At 42.2% G+C, this 16,197-nt stretch overlaps 1 protein-coding gene across 1 annotated transcript in view; it reads left to right on the top strand.

The window, feature by feature from the left end:
* Positions 1-16,197, top strand: part of PSD2 (pleckstrin and Sec7 domain containing 2) — a gene marked incomplete at both ends in the record, with an annotated part of 82,979 nt that overhangs the window by 59,186 nt on the left and 7,596 nt on the right. Inside the window, 2 exons of the mRNA XM_081325569.1 lie at positions 7,655-7,845; positions 9,468-9,538. Of these exons, the coding sequence (XP_081181695.1) occupies positions 7,655-7,845; positions 9,468-9,538 (262 nt within the window). The remainder of the gene's footprint in view (positions 1-7,654; positions 7,846-9,467; positions 9,539-16,197) is intronic.

The raw sequence follows: 16,197 nt of genomic DNA, 5'->3' as shown, positions 1-16,197 counted from the left end.
TCCAAGGGCTAGACAGGTTGAAAGCAGAGGGCCTTAATGGCAAGGGTAGCTCAAATATTGTAAGATTCTAAAGAAGAGTACAAGGTAAATTTTTAGTTATTAGAAAGATAGAAAGACAGAAGTAACCAGTTTCCCAATTCAAACTGATAGAAAGGGAAAAGAGAATGGCAAATAGAATGGATCTAGGAAAATACACACTAATCAGCTGGACATTAATTTCTGTGAAAATCACTTTTAAGTATGAGACAGCAGTGTGCTGTAGCTGCCAAAAAAAAAGTCAATGCAATCCTAGGCTACATCAAGACAGATCACTAGAAATCATAGTAGCTGTAAGGACCTGCCTCAGCTAGATCTCCCAAGAAAGCAAAACCCTTGAAACAAGCATTGTCTCAAAAGGAACTTTTATTGAGAGTTAGTGATGGCAAGAGAGCAAAGCAAAGTCTAAAGATTTGGCACGTAAAGGATTACATCAAAAAGGCAATTCTAAACTCCTCCCCCAGTGTCCAACCATCCAGTTAAAATCCAGCCAATCCACAGGTGCCACTGTGTTGAGAAGCTGGAGATTTAGCGCCCATCTCAAGGTCTCGATTTCGTTTCCCAAGTGCCCCAAGCTTTGTTGTCTGGAGATAAGGCAGATGTTTTCAGGTTGCATTCATCTCACCCAGAGGGAGGACATCTCGTACAGAGCAAAGCAAAGCAAAATAATATTCCCCATGCAAGCACCCTCCCCTAACAGCATGGCAAGCCCCGAAAATACATAGGCAAAAGCAAGAAAGAGAAATGGGAGGATTAAAGGCAAATACATTTGAGGGGCTCTGACAGTACCCCTCTACTTCAACCTGGGCAGGTCTCTTCCAGCCCTGTGATTCTAAGAGCATAAAGAGATGTGGTCCTGTAGAAGCCTAGGCATTCATTTGGATTAGAAGAGGATTTCTCCATTTAAAGTCAGCAAGAAAAGGAAAGAACAGGTCATAAGGTAAGGTAGAATCTAAGTGCACTTTCAACCTATACTTTATACAGACTTTATATATGCAATATTTAGACTAACATTTTTGTGCCATGGAAGTCAATTGTTCTCTCCTGTAAATCCAGTTTCCACATTACATTTATGTATACATGCAGTAGGGACGCGGTGGCTCAGTGGGTTAGGACGCTGAGCTTGTCGATCAGAAGATCGGCAGTTTGGCGGGTTGAATCCTGAGTGCCGCATAGCAGAGTGAGTGCCTGTTACTCGTCCCAGCTTCTGCCAACCTAGCAGTTTTAAAGCACGTAAAAAATGCAAGTAGAAAAATAGGGACCACTACAGTGGGAAGGTAACAGCGTTCCGTGCGCCTTTGGCATCTAGTCATGCCGGCCACATGACCACGGAGACGTCCTCGGACAAATGCTGGCTTTTCGGCTTTGAAACAGAGATGAGCACCGGCCCCTAGAGTTGGAAACGACTAGCATGCTCCAAAGAAAATCCTGGTCTGTTCTTGCTAATCTTCCTGTTTGACTCTTGTTTGATGTATGAATCATTTATTTTTGTTAAGAAAAATATTCTGCTGCTTTTTTATTTGAAGGACTTTATTATTTGGAACTGTAAATAAATTTGGGTTGGGTTTTTCCATCCTATTGATTTAAAAAGAAAAAAGGGGTTGTCCTTGAAGCAAACTGGGATGGTCGTAGGCTGGAACAGAACAAGAAGAATAAAATCATTTTAAAACAAAAAGCAACACTAAAAAGTATCCAAAATAAATATACACAGCAGCCAAGACACTTGGCCTGTCATCAGTAAAGGCAGGAAATGGGACCTTTAACAGATGTAACCACCCAGGCTCAGTAACCCAGGTTTTTAAGGCCTTACAAAAGACCAACAGAGTTGGGGCCATTCTAAATAGCAGGAGCTACTGCAGAAAACGCCATCTTCTAGCCCCTGCCAGTCAACACTCTGGCTGACGGGAGCTGTAACATGCCCCCTCTGCTAGATCAAATTGAATGGGTGGAGATGCTTGGAAAAAAGTGGTACCTCAGGTAACTTGGCTGCAAACCATACAGGACTTTACATGTGACAACCAGCATCTTGAATTGCACCTGGAAACATAATCAGTAACCAATGCAGATCAAGCACTAATAGCATTATATGTGCCATATATTTGGCATCTATCTGCAGCTGTATTCTGCACCAGCTGAAGTTTCTGGATGCTCTTCAGGTGCAACGCCAAGCAGAGCGTATTGCTAGCCTAAACAAGAGGTTACAAGGGCATGGATGATGATGAGCTGGGCCTCCCAGTCTAGGAATGGGGCAGCTTTCTTTATGGGGCAAGTTTCCTTTTGGTGGGAATTCTTACATCTTCTGAGCTTCTGGGTAGAATCCACCTCATTCTGCTCTCCATAAAATATCCAACATTAGAAAGAAAAGGAATACCAATTTGGCAGATTTGCAGTCCCATCATCCTAGCTTCTGCTCTGGTTGCTTATTCTTTCAAAATTCACTAGATAGGTACACAACATGAAACAAATATATAAAGGGGTGGGGCATCAACTGAATACCAGGTTTGTATTGTCTAATTGATTAGCTGGAGCAAACAAGCTCATGGGGTTTTTAGAATCCACAGCTGTCAAAACCTCACTAATATAGAAGAGCTGTTAAGGATTTTGCTGCGTTTTTATTGTTTGTTTGTTTTTTTCAGATTAAGGGGGGAAATACGTATTTTATAGAATAGAATAATAACTTTATTGTCACTTTGAATGTACATTAATTGGCATACATTAAAATGAAATTTCGTTGCATACAGCTCTCAAAGGGTCACCGCCTCCAATATACACTACAAAAATGTGACAAAAATAAATAAGTACAGAATTATGCATATACTCACATATATTATATGACACTAAACAACAGTCTAGTTCAGGTTATGTATACATGTGCATGGCGAGAAAAACGAAGCATGCAAGTTTACCAGACGGATGGCATAGGGAACAAAGCTATTACAGAATCGGGTAGTCCTGCTAGAAATACTTCAAAACCTCCTCCCAGAGGGGAGCAACAGAAACAGACCGTAAAGTGGGTGTGTGGGGTCTCTAAGTACATAGCGCTTATAAGCATACCAGGAAGAGAGCTTCCTATGATCTTCTCGGCTGTCCTTACCACTCTCTGTATGGACTTTCTATCTGAGGCACTGCTGCTACCAAACCAGAAAGTGATGGAGCTTGTTAAAATGCTCTCAGTCGTGCCTCTGTAAAAAGTGGCCAGGACAGAAGGAGAAAGATGTGTTTTCCTCATCCGACGCAGAAAATGCAGATGCTGGTTTGCACTCTTTACTAAGGATGATGTGTGGAGAGACCAATTCAGATTGTTTGTTATCTGCACCCCCAGATACTTCATATTGTTGACCACCTCTACAGCTGAATCCTTGATACTAAGTGGAGTATGACTGTGCCGGTTCTTTCTAAAATCTAAAATTATTGTTGCAGAGGTTCACTGGAAAGATCTATTTTGCGCAATTTAAAAAGTGAATATCCATAATTAAAATTCATTAGAAAGAAGATACTCCTCCAGCATCATAGCAGAATCTAATGATTTGAGAGTCCTTGTGCTTTTCAAACAGTATGGTCCATCTCTTCCCACTCTGGAATGTTTCGGAATATTTGGGGATGCTTTGAAGATGCTTTGCCCTTTGTTGAAAATTGCAGGAAGAGAGTTGATATCATTCAGAACTGGCACATCTAAATTTAAATGTCTCCTGAGATACAACATGCAGTGACAACCCAATCAGGTTTCAAGGTCAGATGTAATGTTTCAGAACTAGACCAGAACTCAAATCCCTTTTCTAAGCAGTCAAACCCATTTTCCAGTAATTCTTCAGAGGAAATCTGCATAAAAAGACTCTCCAAGAGAAGTCATTTATGTTGCATGAGAGTATAGACCTGTAAACCTCTTGAAAGAGACGGATCAGGCAAATCGTTGGAAAAGATAGATCTGATATGTTACCTAAAACACATCTACACACATTTCCAGATACCCCAATGCCCCCCAAGCTAGCAAGCTTATTGGGTCTAGCAACACGCATTGAAGGAATCACAGGCCCATTTTTCTTCCGGCCCTCTCAATTCCTGGCAAATAGATGGGGAGGAAATGGAGGTAGTGACAGATTTTATTTTCCTGGGCTCCAAGATCACTGCAGATGGGGACTGTAGCCAAGAAATTAAAAGACGCTTGCTCCTTGGGAGGAAAGCCATGGCAAATCTAGACAGCACACTAAAAAGCAGAGACATCACCCTGTCAACAAAAGTGCATATAGTCAAGGCTACGGTCTTCCCAGTTGCAATGTATGGCAGTGAAAGCTGGACCATAAGAAAGGCTGAGCGCCAAAGAATTAAAGCCTTTGAACTCTGGTGCTGGAGAAGACTCCTGCGAGTCCCTTGGACTGCAAGGCGATCAAACCGGTCAGTCCTAGAGGAGATCAACCCTGACTGCTCTTTAGAAGGCCAGATCCTGAAGCTGAAACTCAAATACTTTCACCACCTAATGAGAAGGAAGGACTCACTGGAGAAGAGCCTAATGCTGGGAAAGATTGAGGGCAATAGAAGAAGGGGACGACAGAGAATGAGGTGGCTGGATGGAGTCACTGAAGCAGTAGGCGTGAGCTTAAATGGACTCCAGAAGATGGTAGATGACAGGAAGGCCTGGAGGAACACTGTCCATAGGGTCGCAATGGGTCGGACACGACTTCACAACTAACAACAACAAAACCACTTGCCGAGGTTTCTACAGTATCCCCAGAGCTCTCTAATTCTTTGTGACTGCAATGGAATGAGATTCACCCAATCCATGCTTTCATCAGCCCTCTGATATTGCTTAATAGGTGGCTATTGCTCAGAAGCCGCAAATAAATTATAGAGAGAAGCAGAGATTTTGAAGGTCAGTCATTCGTCACAGAATTCGTCCCACTCCATTTCTCCAGAGAAATAGAGACAATCTCAGCAGCAACGTTCAAGGGTATTTTTCTTCTTCTCTTCTGCTCTACTGAGGAGACCAAAGCCCAGCTGCTAAACAGCCTTTTTGCAAAGTGAAGCTAAAGAAAGGTAGCCTGTCAGACCACACTGCTGCTACGGTCTGCTCAATGGACAAGGAGTGAAGAAGAGGCAGTCTGGCACTGGGGGGTGGTGCTGTTCTGTACCAGCCTGCTACCGGCCCTGCAGAAAAGGCAGGGACAACCCCTTTTACAAGAAGGCAAGAGGCTGGAATTAAGCCTGCCAAATTTATTGATACAAAAACAAACAAGACACGAACCAAGAAACAGGAGCTTTTCAAGTGGTTGCCTTCAGCAAACCAGCCCTCCCACGCATTCCCCTTTTATACAGTTTAGGGCGTGGCTTCTCTCTGCCTCCTTCCGAGGTGCCCCATTGCCTTCCTCTGTTTACTCCTGATTGACTGCCTCCTGCGTCGGGCGTCCTTGAACAGGGCCAGCTGTGGGTCATCTTCATCCATGCTGTCAGGCTCACACAGCTGGGTCTCCGTCGTGACCAGGTGGGAGGGGCCTGGCTGAGGGCTCTCATCAGCAAGCTCTTCAACACCCCCCTCCTCCTCCTCTGAGTCGTCCGACCCAACTGCCGAACCCACAGGCTGACCCTGAATCACAACAGGTGCAGAGAGGCAGCCAGAAGGCAAGCAGGTGGTGAAGACAGAGCATAAGCAAGCATTTGACACAGGGACAATTCAGCAGCCACCCAAAATGACTGGCAGGGCACAAGCAGGCAGGAAGGCAGCTGCCACCAGAAGGGCATAGGCAAGCAGTGGACATGTTAGAATAAAGCAAATTAGAAAGGGAAGTCAAAGGAAAGACAAGGAGAGGTGGCATGAATAGGGCTCAGGGCTCACTTTTGACTGGTGTCAAATCTGGTGGCAGAGAAATTGATGACTAAATGCTTAATTATAAAGAAAAACTTGATGATGATTGGGTTGAACAATGTTGCCTGCTAGTCAAAATATGCTTATGCTGGGGACAGTGGTCAGATGTTATCAAAAAACTGTCCCCAAGTGGCGACACGCTCCAAAAGGTCATAGGAACGATTTTCTACCAGACCTCTAGTAACATCTCATAGAAACATAAGCATCAGCTAGGTAGTGGACAGCTGGATTACTCTTTTGCCCTGATGTCACCAGCTCCAAAGTCATGTTCCACATACTAATCTCCACAGGAGATTTGGAGGAACTGATGATAATGAAGCCCTCTGCCTTCCACAGAATCAGCACCTGCCTTTTTGTCCCACCACCTTCTCCACCTGCCTTTAAGTCTAGGATCATACAAGATGGCCAGCATCTATGCCCTTTGCTGGATCTTTTGTTCCATGTACTTTATTATGCTTCCCAAGAATGCTGCCTGCTATACTGTGTGAGGGAAACTTTTGTGGGGGCACTGGATACTCTGCCACCTCTTCCTTTCTATTTAATACCTCTCATGGGTGAATTACTGTGGCTTAGTAAAATAATTTCTGTATCTTTCACATGCATTAGTTCCTCTTCCCTTACCCTAATTGGGAGTGCATTTAGGCTGCACTGCTCCTCCTCTAGAGCCACTCACAGACTTGGAGCCCTGGCAGTTCTATGAATAGAATAGAGTAGAGTAGAGTAGAGTAGCGTAGCGTAGAGTAGAGTAGAGTAGAGTAGAGTAGAGTAGAGTAGAGTAGAGTAGAGTAGAATAGAATAGAATAGAATAGAATAGAATAGAATAGAATAGAATAGAATAGAATAGAATAGAATAGAATAGAATAGAATAGGAATATCTTTATTGTCATTGTGTAACAATGAAATTAAGTGATTAAATTAATTAAACACTCCTGGAGTACTGTACTGTGGAGGTAGTCCTTGACTTATAACTTTGTTTAGCAGCCATACAAAGTTACAGTGGCACCGGAAAAGGTTATTTACATCTGTCCTTGCATTTATGACCTTTACAGCATCCCCATGGTCATGTGATCAGAATTCAGGCACTTGGCAACCAGCATGTATTTACTATGTTTGCAATGTCCCAAGAACATGTGATCGCTTATTTGCAAGCTGACTCCTGAAAAACAAAGCCAATAAAGGGAAACTGGATTTGCTTAGTGATCATGTGATTCACTTAACAACTGCAGTGATTTGCTTTAACAACAGTGGCAAAAAGGTCATAAAATTGAAGAAATCATGATGATTCAGCATGATACATATTCAAATCCAATCCATTCCTGCTTCATTTGGAGAGCCATAAAAATAACCTGACACGTTCCAATCTGGTTAAAGATTCAACTGAATCTTACTTTCCTCGTCTCCATCCATTTGCACAGGGTATGTGAGGTTTCACCTTGAAAAATTACTGCTAGGTGTGGCAGAAGCCTGTCTCCAAAGATGACTCTCATCCCCATTTGCTGTCCAACTATAGTTTCCTCTGTGTTAGAGCTTCAGAATTAACACAGGCAAATTGAAATAATTGCCTCTATTCCCTTCATTCCCTTTCTGATGCTGCAGTCTGGAATACTTCTATATTAATAACTTTAGACCAACAGTCACAATGAACCTAACTGGTGACTTTTTTCTTTTTCTAAATACTGTGTGGCATTTCCTCCCCCCCCAAAAATATATATATCTATGTTTTGGTTTAATTTTTTAAATTCATTTTGTCTTGCATTGAAGTGATGAAGATGAACTCCGGAAGTCATTATCAGAATTGGTGGATGATAAATTTGGGGCCAGTGCAAAGAAAATCACAAGGATAGTTGACGGCAGTAACCCTTTCCTAGATGCTCCCCAGGCCCAGAATGCTGTTACCTACAAGCATGGCATCCTCACCCGGAAAACCCATGCTGACATGGATGGGAAGAGAAGTAAGTCTTAATTGGGGAGGACGAGATCAGGACAAGATTGGTATGATGCAATAACAACTTGAGTCTATGATGCATTTATTTATTTTTATTTTATTTTTTTAATCCCATTTATATCCCGCCCTTCTCCGAAGACTCAGGGCGGCTTACAATTTAAGCACAAATCAATGTGCTTAGCAATAGCCTTCATTCTATGTATATGCCTGCTTTTATTAGGGCTTTCACACACCCCCAAGCGGCATTATTACAATGTCAGCTTAATTGCCCCCAACAATCTGGGTCCTCATTTTTACCTACCTCGGAAGGATGGAAGGCTGAGTCAACCTTGAGCCTGGTGGGATGCGAACCTGCACTATCAGTGCAAATAAAGATGGAATAAATTATCTTTACCATTAATTAATGTGTCTGTAATTAATTATTTTACAGATTTGGACATATGAAAGCATCATCTTCATCTCCTCATTTTATATTATTCAGGCAACTTTCAGGTTCAATTATCTTTCCTTTTGGTTCAGTTCAAACCAAAAGGATTTAAAAATCCTAGTTTCATATATCACATTTATGATAAATCCATCTTTTAATCATGTTTTTTTAATGAGCCACAGTGACTAGGTTCACACAAGATTTTAAATCAAAACTAAGCCAATCACAATCAATGAAAGTTAACATTCTTGTTAGTTGCTAGCTTATAACTTCTACCGGCAATGTAGCACTACAGAATCAATAATATTTTATTGTGATTGTTTTAAAAACTGTTTCATATGCCCAAATTGTAATTCAAAGGTTGCTTCAAAAGGCAACCCAATGACTAGGCTCTTACTTTACACTAATGTGGTTTGTCTCATAGTAACTTATTGTATAGTGGAAAGCCATGATTCATGGTTTACCCATACTATGTAACGTAACAGATTAAGGCAAATATCATCTTAGAGCACAATCGCCACCGACATGTGATTATTGGATTCCATTGAAGAAATATAAGAAGAAGCCCTTGGAAAGTACTTGCCACTCCATTGTTTGTAGTAGAAAGTGTTGAACTCATTTTCACAGAGAAAATAACTGCAACACATAAAATTGTGTTTTACTTCTTGAAATGTTGATAATTCCAGATTAAAACAATTCCAGTTAACTCAATTTACTATGGATTAAAGGGAAAGCAGAGGAATGCACATGTTTTTGTTTTTTTTTACATTATCAGCAATCTAGTCAGAAACAGCTTAGAGTTCAGAGGTTACTTACTATTTTTTATGCATTGTCTTTTGAATACCTTTATAGTGGGTGATATCTAGCTCAATCCATGCTTTTTCCTATCATGGATTCTATACCACTATTTCTCATGTTTTTGTTTTTGGCATGATCCAAGAATGACCTCATTCCATTTTTTTGCTTGATATTTCAAAAGTGATCCTTTAATATTTTATTTCTATTTATTTTAAAAGTGCTTGTTCATATCTATTAAATTAAAAACAAACATGTATATATAGTATTAATAGCTGGCTCACTTTATTAGTCTCTCTTATCTTGTTTTTTATGGGTTGCATCTGAAAGGACCTTTCCGTGGACTTTCCTTGTGATTTCACATGATAATCAGATAGTCATGGGAAATATTTATCTATTATTTTCAGCTCCAAGAGGACGAAGAGGATGGAAGAAATTTTATGCTGTGCTTAAAGGGACCATACTGTATTTGCAAAAGGTAAGGATGGTTGATAAACTCCTTTTCCCACAGAGTATTTCCTCAGGGCAAGAATTTCTATTAAACCTAAAATGCCCAATAGACCAATATTAGGAGAAATGTAACGTAGGAAGAAACCTACAAAATCTAGTCTTAAAACCTGGCTCTGGAAACTCACAAGTTTGCTTTATAGGCAGCAGAACGTTTTGTCTGGAACCAGCTAAACATTTTGCTTTGTGAACCAAAGGAAAAGAAGGGTATTCACAGACATACAGTCATCTTCCAATTTCAGAAGCCAAATGGCTTCTGATCATTGCTGCAACAATACCAATAGGATGGGCTTGTCCATCACAATTGAGCTTACGGACTGGTAATGATATTCCAAAAAAATTGCCGTGGCTATGAGGCTTAGGAGCAATATCTGGGAAGCTGCCAATGGTGCCCCTCAGCATCTGGTTCCTCTAATAGTTGGTCCCCCCCTACCTAAATATAAAGCCAACTCTGACTCTATTACTTATCTGACTTTCATTAATTCTTTTTCCATATATTCAAAATGTATGGAATATGCCATTAATGCTGTACCTCAATCTTTAGTAGAGGGGCAATAAATTTCTCCCTATTTTTCTCCCTAACCACATGTCACAGAACTGTTTTGTCATAGGAGTCTCTCTCTCTCTCTCTCTCTCTCTCTCTCTCTCTCTCTCTCTCTCTCTCTCTCTCTCTCTCTCTCTCTCTCTCTCTCTCTCTCTCTCTCTCTCTCTCTCTCTCTCTCTCTCTCTGTGTGTGTGTGTTTGTGCATGTGTGTGTTTTATGTAAAGACTTAATTAAAGGAGGATGATTTTTGCACATAATCATCCTATGTTATTTGAATTCCTGAGAATTCAGGGGGAGATGGGGGGGAAATCAGCATTTAGGTCCTACAGCATTGAATATTAACTTCCAGCTTCTACTTTGCCATGGTTTTAAGTTGGTCTGGTATAGGTCAACAGATCAGGGGACTTGGATTTTCCAGGAGCCTGAGAAATTGACATGTAATTTAAGGAAGGAAAGAAAAAAAGGAGGGAGGAAAGTGAAGAATGACATAGTAACTTGGTAAGGAACACAGACTGTAGTGGAAAAAGACATGAAGTAGTAGAAGAGTGGAAAATAAAGAACAGGAAAAGAAGGAGTGAGGAAGATAGAGGAGATAAATGTTGGAATACTGAAAGAAGAGTCGTTGTGGTGAATGTGGCATGCTGAACAGGGAGGAAGAAGACAAAGAAAGTAGGAAAGGAAGAAAGAAAATACATTTAGGAATCATCAAACATTTCAGTTTGGGGAGGAAAGTATGAGTGAGATACTTGGTGTCAAGTTCTTTGAAGGGTGGAGAAGCTTGTTCCTATATCATCATAACATCTGAGAAAGATCCCCATAGGAGGAGAAACACAATTGCAATGCCATGGAAAGGCAGGGAGGGGAGGCATTTAACAACCATTAGATTAGAAACAATTAGAGACTGGAAATATCACTTTCACCATCACTGGTTTGGTTGCCAGAAGACTTCATGAATACCATGGCTAGCTAGGGGGAATAAGCTATTGGAGAAGAGGAAGCCTATCACCACCCAGCATCACCATATCTTTGACAAGAAGAGCAAGAAAGTAGGACTCTAAACCATCAAGATGGGATTACCATGTTATACTCTATTTATTATTATCTTTGAAGATTAACTAATTAAATAGACTTATACACTGATCCATAGCATTTTACAGCCCTCTCTAAGCGGTTTCCAAAGTTAGCATATTGCCCCCAACAATCTGGGTTCTCATTTTACTGACCTCAGAAGGATAGAAAGCTGAGTCAGAAGAAAGCTTGAGCCTGTCAGGATCGAACTCCAGATTGTGGTCAGAATTACCCTGCAATACTGCATTCTAACCACTAATTTGGTTACGCTTAAACCACATTATTGTAATACCCTAAATATGAAAATGTGCTTAAAAGTTATATGAGACATTGAATTAGTGTTGTGTGTAGCTGTTAGAATTCTTGTGGAGGATAAAATATTAATAAAGGATAAAGGTAATAGAGGTAAAGATAAAAGATCAAAAAAATCAATATTAATAAGGATAAAGGTAAAGGTAAAGGTTCCCCACACATACGTGCTAGTCGTTTCCAACTCTAGGGGCCGGTGCTCATCTCCGTTTCAAAGCCGAAGAGCCAGCGCTTGTCCGAGGACATCTCCGTGGTCATGTGGCATGACTAGACGCCAAAGGCGCACGGAACGCTGTTACCTTCCCACCGGAGTGGTCCCTATTTTTCTACTTGCATTTTTACGTGCTTTCGAACTGCTAGGTTGGCAGAAGCTGGGACGAGTAACAGGTGCTCACTCTGTTATGCGGCACTCGGGATTCGACCCGCCAAACTGCCGACCTTCTGATCGACAAGCTCAGCGTCCTAACCCACTGAGCCACCAATTTGGTCTAGTGGTTAAGGCACCGGGAGACTGTGAGTTCTGGTTCCACCTTAACCATGAAAGCCAGCTGAGTGATTTTGGGCCAGTTACTCTCTTTCAGTCCAGCCCATTTTACAGAACTGTGGGGAAAATAGGAGGAATAGGAGGAGGGAAGAGTATTAGATATGTTAGCTGCTATAAAGGTGGATATAAATTAAATACATAAATGTTCAGATCACTTTGCACTTCCCAGCACCCAGATACATTGGTTGCCTATTTATCTCTGGGCCCAAGGTTAGGTTCTGGTTTTCCTTCTTATATTTCTAAATGATTTAGGAGTAGGCTATTTCAACGGTTTTAACACAGGCAAAGAAGAAAAAGAACGACTCCCCTTCCTAGATATTGACACAAGGAGATAACAGCAAATTAGCAATCTGCATAAAATCCACACACACAAATCAAATTCTAAATTTCACAAGCAACCACCCCACCACACACACAGGAGGAGCTGCATTCAGACCCTCTTCAAAAGAGCCAAAACACACTGCAGCACCAAGTCATTAAGAAAAACGAAAGAGAAACACATTTTTGATGTTTTCCTCTGCAATGTCTATCCAAAAAACTTCATAATTGAGTGTTTGTCATCCAAAGCTAAAGTATTCTCTGTATGAAATCTTAAAAATTTAGAATTCTGATCAACTACAGCCCAGACTTATAGGAATTCCTACATATTAGTAAAGATAGCTATGTAACATGCCTATCCATAATCTACTTCCAAAGAGATTTTAAAGATGCTTTTAAGAATTGGGACCATAAGCTATACAATGTCCCCTATTATTTTCATAGGACCATAGAATCAGAGGGTTGGAAGGACCTCGGAGGTCTTCTAGTCCAACCCCTTGCCCAAGGCAGGAGACCTTGCTGCATCCCAGATAAATGACTGCCCAAACTTTTCTTGAAGACCTCCAGTGAGGGAGCACCACAACTCAGAGAGGCAAGCAGTTCCATTGATTATTGTTCCCACTTTCAGGAAATCGCTAGCTCTGGGTTGGGTCTCTCTTTAACGAGCTTCCGCCCATTGCTTCGTGTCCTGCCCTCAGGTGCCTTGGAGAATAAGGCGACCCCCTCTTCTTTATCACAGCTCTTCAAGTACTGGAAGGCAGCTATCTTGTCATCCCTAATCCTTCTCTTCACTAGGCTTGAAATGCCTAGTTCCCTTAGCCATTCATCATACAGTTTAGACCCCTTTTCATCTTTGTTGCTCTACTGTGGACTCTTTCTGGAGTCTCAACATCTTGTTTGTATTGTGATAACCAAAACTGGACTCACTATTCCAAGTGTGGTCTTACCAGTGCAGTATAAAATGGTACTAACACTTCATGTCATCTTGATTCTATCCCTCTGTTGATGCAGCCATTGGCACTACACTGGCTTTTCCAGCAGTCCCAGCACACTGCTGGCTCATATGTAAGTGTTTGTCCACCAGGACTCCTGGATCCTTCTCACAGTTATTGCTGTTGAGCCAGGTGCCACCTCTTCTATATCTGTGTTTTTGTGTAAAATCTTCTTTTCTTGCCACTGAATTGCATTTGTTGGATAGGGCCCAGTGTTCAAATCTATCAAGATCTTTCTCTCAAGCCTATCTTCTAAATCTAAAGTGTTGGCTATTCCCCACAGTTTGGTGCCATCTGGATATTTGATGAGTTCCCCTTCTTTCCTCTCATCTAAATCATGTATGAATCACTTTATTTAATTTTATTATTTCCATAATGTATCACTATTTCTTTGGAGCCACTGATGTAGAACACAGATGAATAGTTAAAACAATTTGTACAAAATAATCTGCAACAAAATAAAGTAACAAAAAGTGCAAAATATAGATTATAAAAATTTAAAACAACTATTAACTAGTGTATTACACAGGAAATAATTTTTTTTAGCCAATCATTTGAAACCAACCATACTTTCCCCAGGAAAGTTTTTCATTATATGATCAGAATATATAACTTGAAAGCTTTCTGCATTCAACTAGCAATTTAAATTAGTTAATTTCTATTCATTGACATTATAACAAATGTTGCTGCCCCACCTTTAATTTTTGTTATCATATAGTTTTCCCATCTATTGTCTGTATACCTCCATGCATGTAACTTGCTGATTAAAATTCAGAAACTGATTTTTTCTACAAGTGACAGGAAGCATGGAGCAAGGAGATAGTTGCTATTCCCACTGACAGGACATGATATTTTCCAAGTATTTGATACCTCTCATTTTAAGCAGAAATGGAAAGCAGAAAAAATGCTAGGAAATAATGTAGCAATAAAAACAAGGAACGTGAAGAACTGCACATTGGGGTAGTACTACAATGTTTAGGTGCAAATATTGTCCAAAGATGGTAGAAAATCCATCTCAGAGTTTTGATCAGAATCATCCTTGAAATTTAATTTAATAATTTAATTTGTATACCGCCCTTCTCCCGAAGGACTCAGGGCGGTGAACAGGGCAATACATAATAAAAAACAGAATACAAAAATTAAAAAGTGATTAAACCATTATGCCCGTAATAATTAATACATATTAAAATTAAAACTATTTATAAAAACCCCAACCCCATCCCGTCAGACCAGGCCAGCTTGTTCGAAAAAGAAAGTTTTGAGATCGCGCCGGAAGGAGCGAAGGTCGGGGGCCATCCGGAGCTCGACCGGTAAGCGGTTCCAAAGGTCTGGCGCGCCCACAGAGAACGCTGTCCCCCTGGGGGCCACCAATCGGCATTCTTTGATCGGCAGCACCCTGAGGAGGCCCTCTCTGTGGGAGCACACTGGATGGAGGGAAGTTGACGCCAGCCGCAGGTGTTGCCGTAGGTAATCCGGACCCATGCCATGAAGGGCTTTGTAAGTCATCACTAACACCTTGAACCTCACCCGGAGAGCAACCGGTAGCCAATGCAGCTCGCGGAGCAAAGGTGTAACATGGGAGTATCGGGAAACCCCCAAGACAACTCACGCGGCTGCATTCTGCACCAGTTGAAGTCTCCGGGTGGACCTCAAGGGCAGCCCCATGTAGAGAGCATTACAGTAGTCTAGACGAGAAGTCACGAGCGCATGAGTGACTGTACGCAAGGCATCCCGGTCTAGATAGGGCCGCAACTGGCGCACCAGGCGAACCTTTGCAAAGGCCCCCCTAGTCACAGCTCCAATATGCTCTTCCAAAGAGAGCTGTGAATCTAGAAGGACCCCCAAGTTGCGAGCCCTATCTACGGGGGGTAATAGCTCACCTCCCATGGCCAAAGATGGAATAATCGGAATTTCCCGGGATGCCGGCACGAACAGCCACTCAGTCTTGTCAGGGTTGAGTCGAAGCCTGTTCCTCCCCATCCAGACCCGGACCGCCTCCAGGCAGCGGGACATCACGTCGAGGGCATCACTGGGGTGGTTTGGGGTCGAAATAAAAAGCTGGGTATCATCAGCATATTGATGATACCCAACTCCGAAACCATGAATGATCTCACCCAGCGGTTTCATATAGATGTTGAACAGGAGAGGCGAGAGAACCGATCCCTGAGGAACTCCACAAATGAGAGGTCTCAAGGTCGATCTCTGCCCCCCTGCCAACACCGACTGCGAACGTCCCAGAAGGTAAGAGGAGAACCACTGGAGAACTGTGCCTCCCACTCCTAACCCCCTGAGACGTTGCAGCAGGATACCATGGTCGATGGTATCAAAAGCCGCTGAGAGGTCTAAAAGGACTAGGACAGAGGAGCAACCTCTGTCCCGAGCCCGCCAGAGATCATTCACCAGCGCGACCAATGCCGTGTCCGTGCTGTACCCGGGCCTGAAACCCGATTGGTACGGGTCTAGATAATCAGCTTCATCCAAGAACAAAGGGAGCTGCTGCGCCACCACGCTCTCAACAACCTTCGCCAGAAAGCGAAGGTTGGAGACCGGCCAATAATTGTTTAAAATTGCTGGGTCCAAGGCAGGCTTCTTGAGGAGGGGTCTCACCACCGCCTCCTTCAAGGCGGCGGGAAAACTACCCTGACTCAAAGAGGCAGTAATCACTGCCTGGAGCCAGCCTCGTGTCCCATCCCGAGCAGCATAAGTCAGCCAGGAGGGGCACGAGTCCAACAAACACGTGGTAGAGCTCAGCTTCCCCATGATCTTGTCCACTTCTTCAGGAGTCACAGGATCGAACTCTTCCCAGATTAAATCGACAAGGCCGCCCGTATCCTCATCGTCAGACTCTGCCCAGT

This window comes from Vipera berus (assembly GCF_964194415.1).
Source record: "Vipera berus genome assembly, chromosome: 3".
NCBI classification, from domain to species: Eukaryota; Metazoa; Chordata; class Lepidosauria; order Squamata; family Viperidae; genus Vipera; species Vipera berus.
This window is presented reverse-complemented; position numbering and strand designations above follow the sequence as displayed.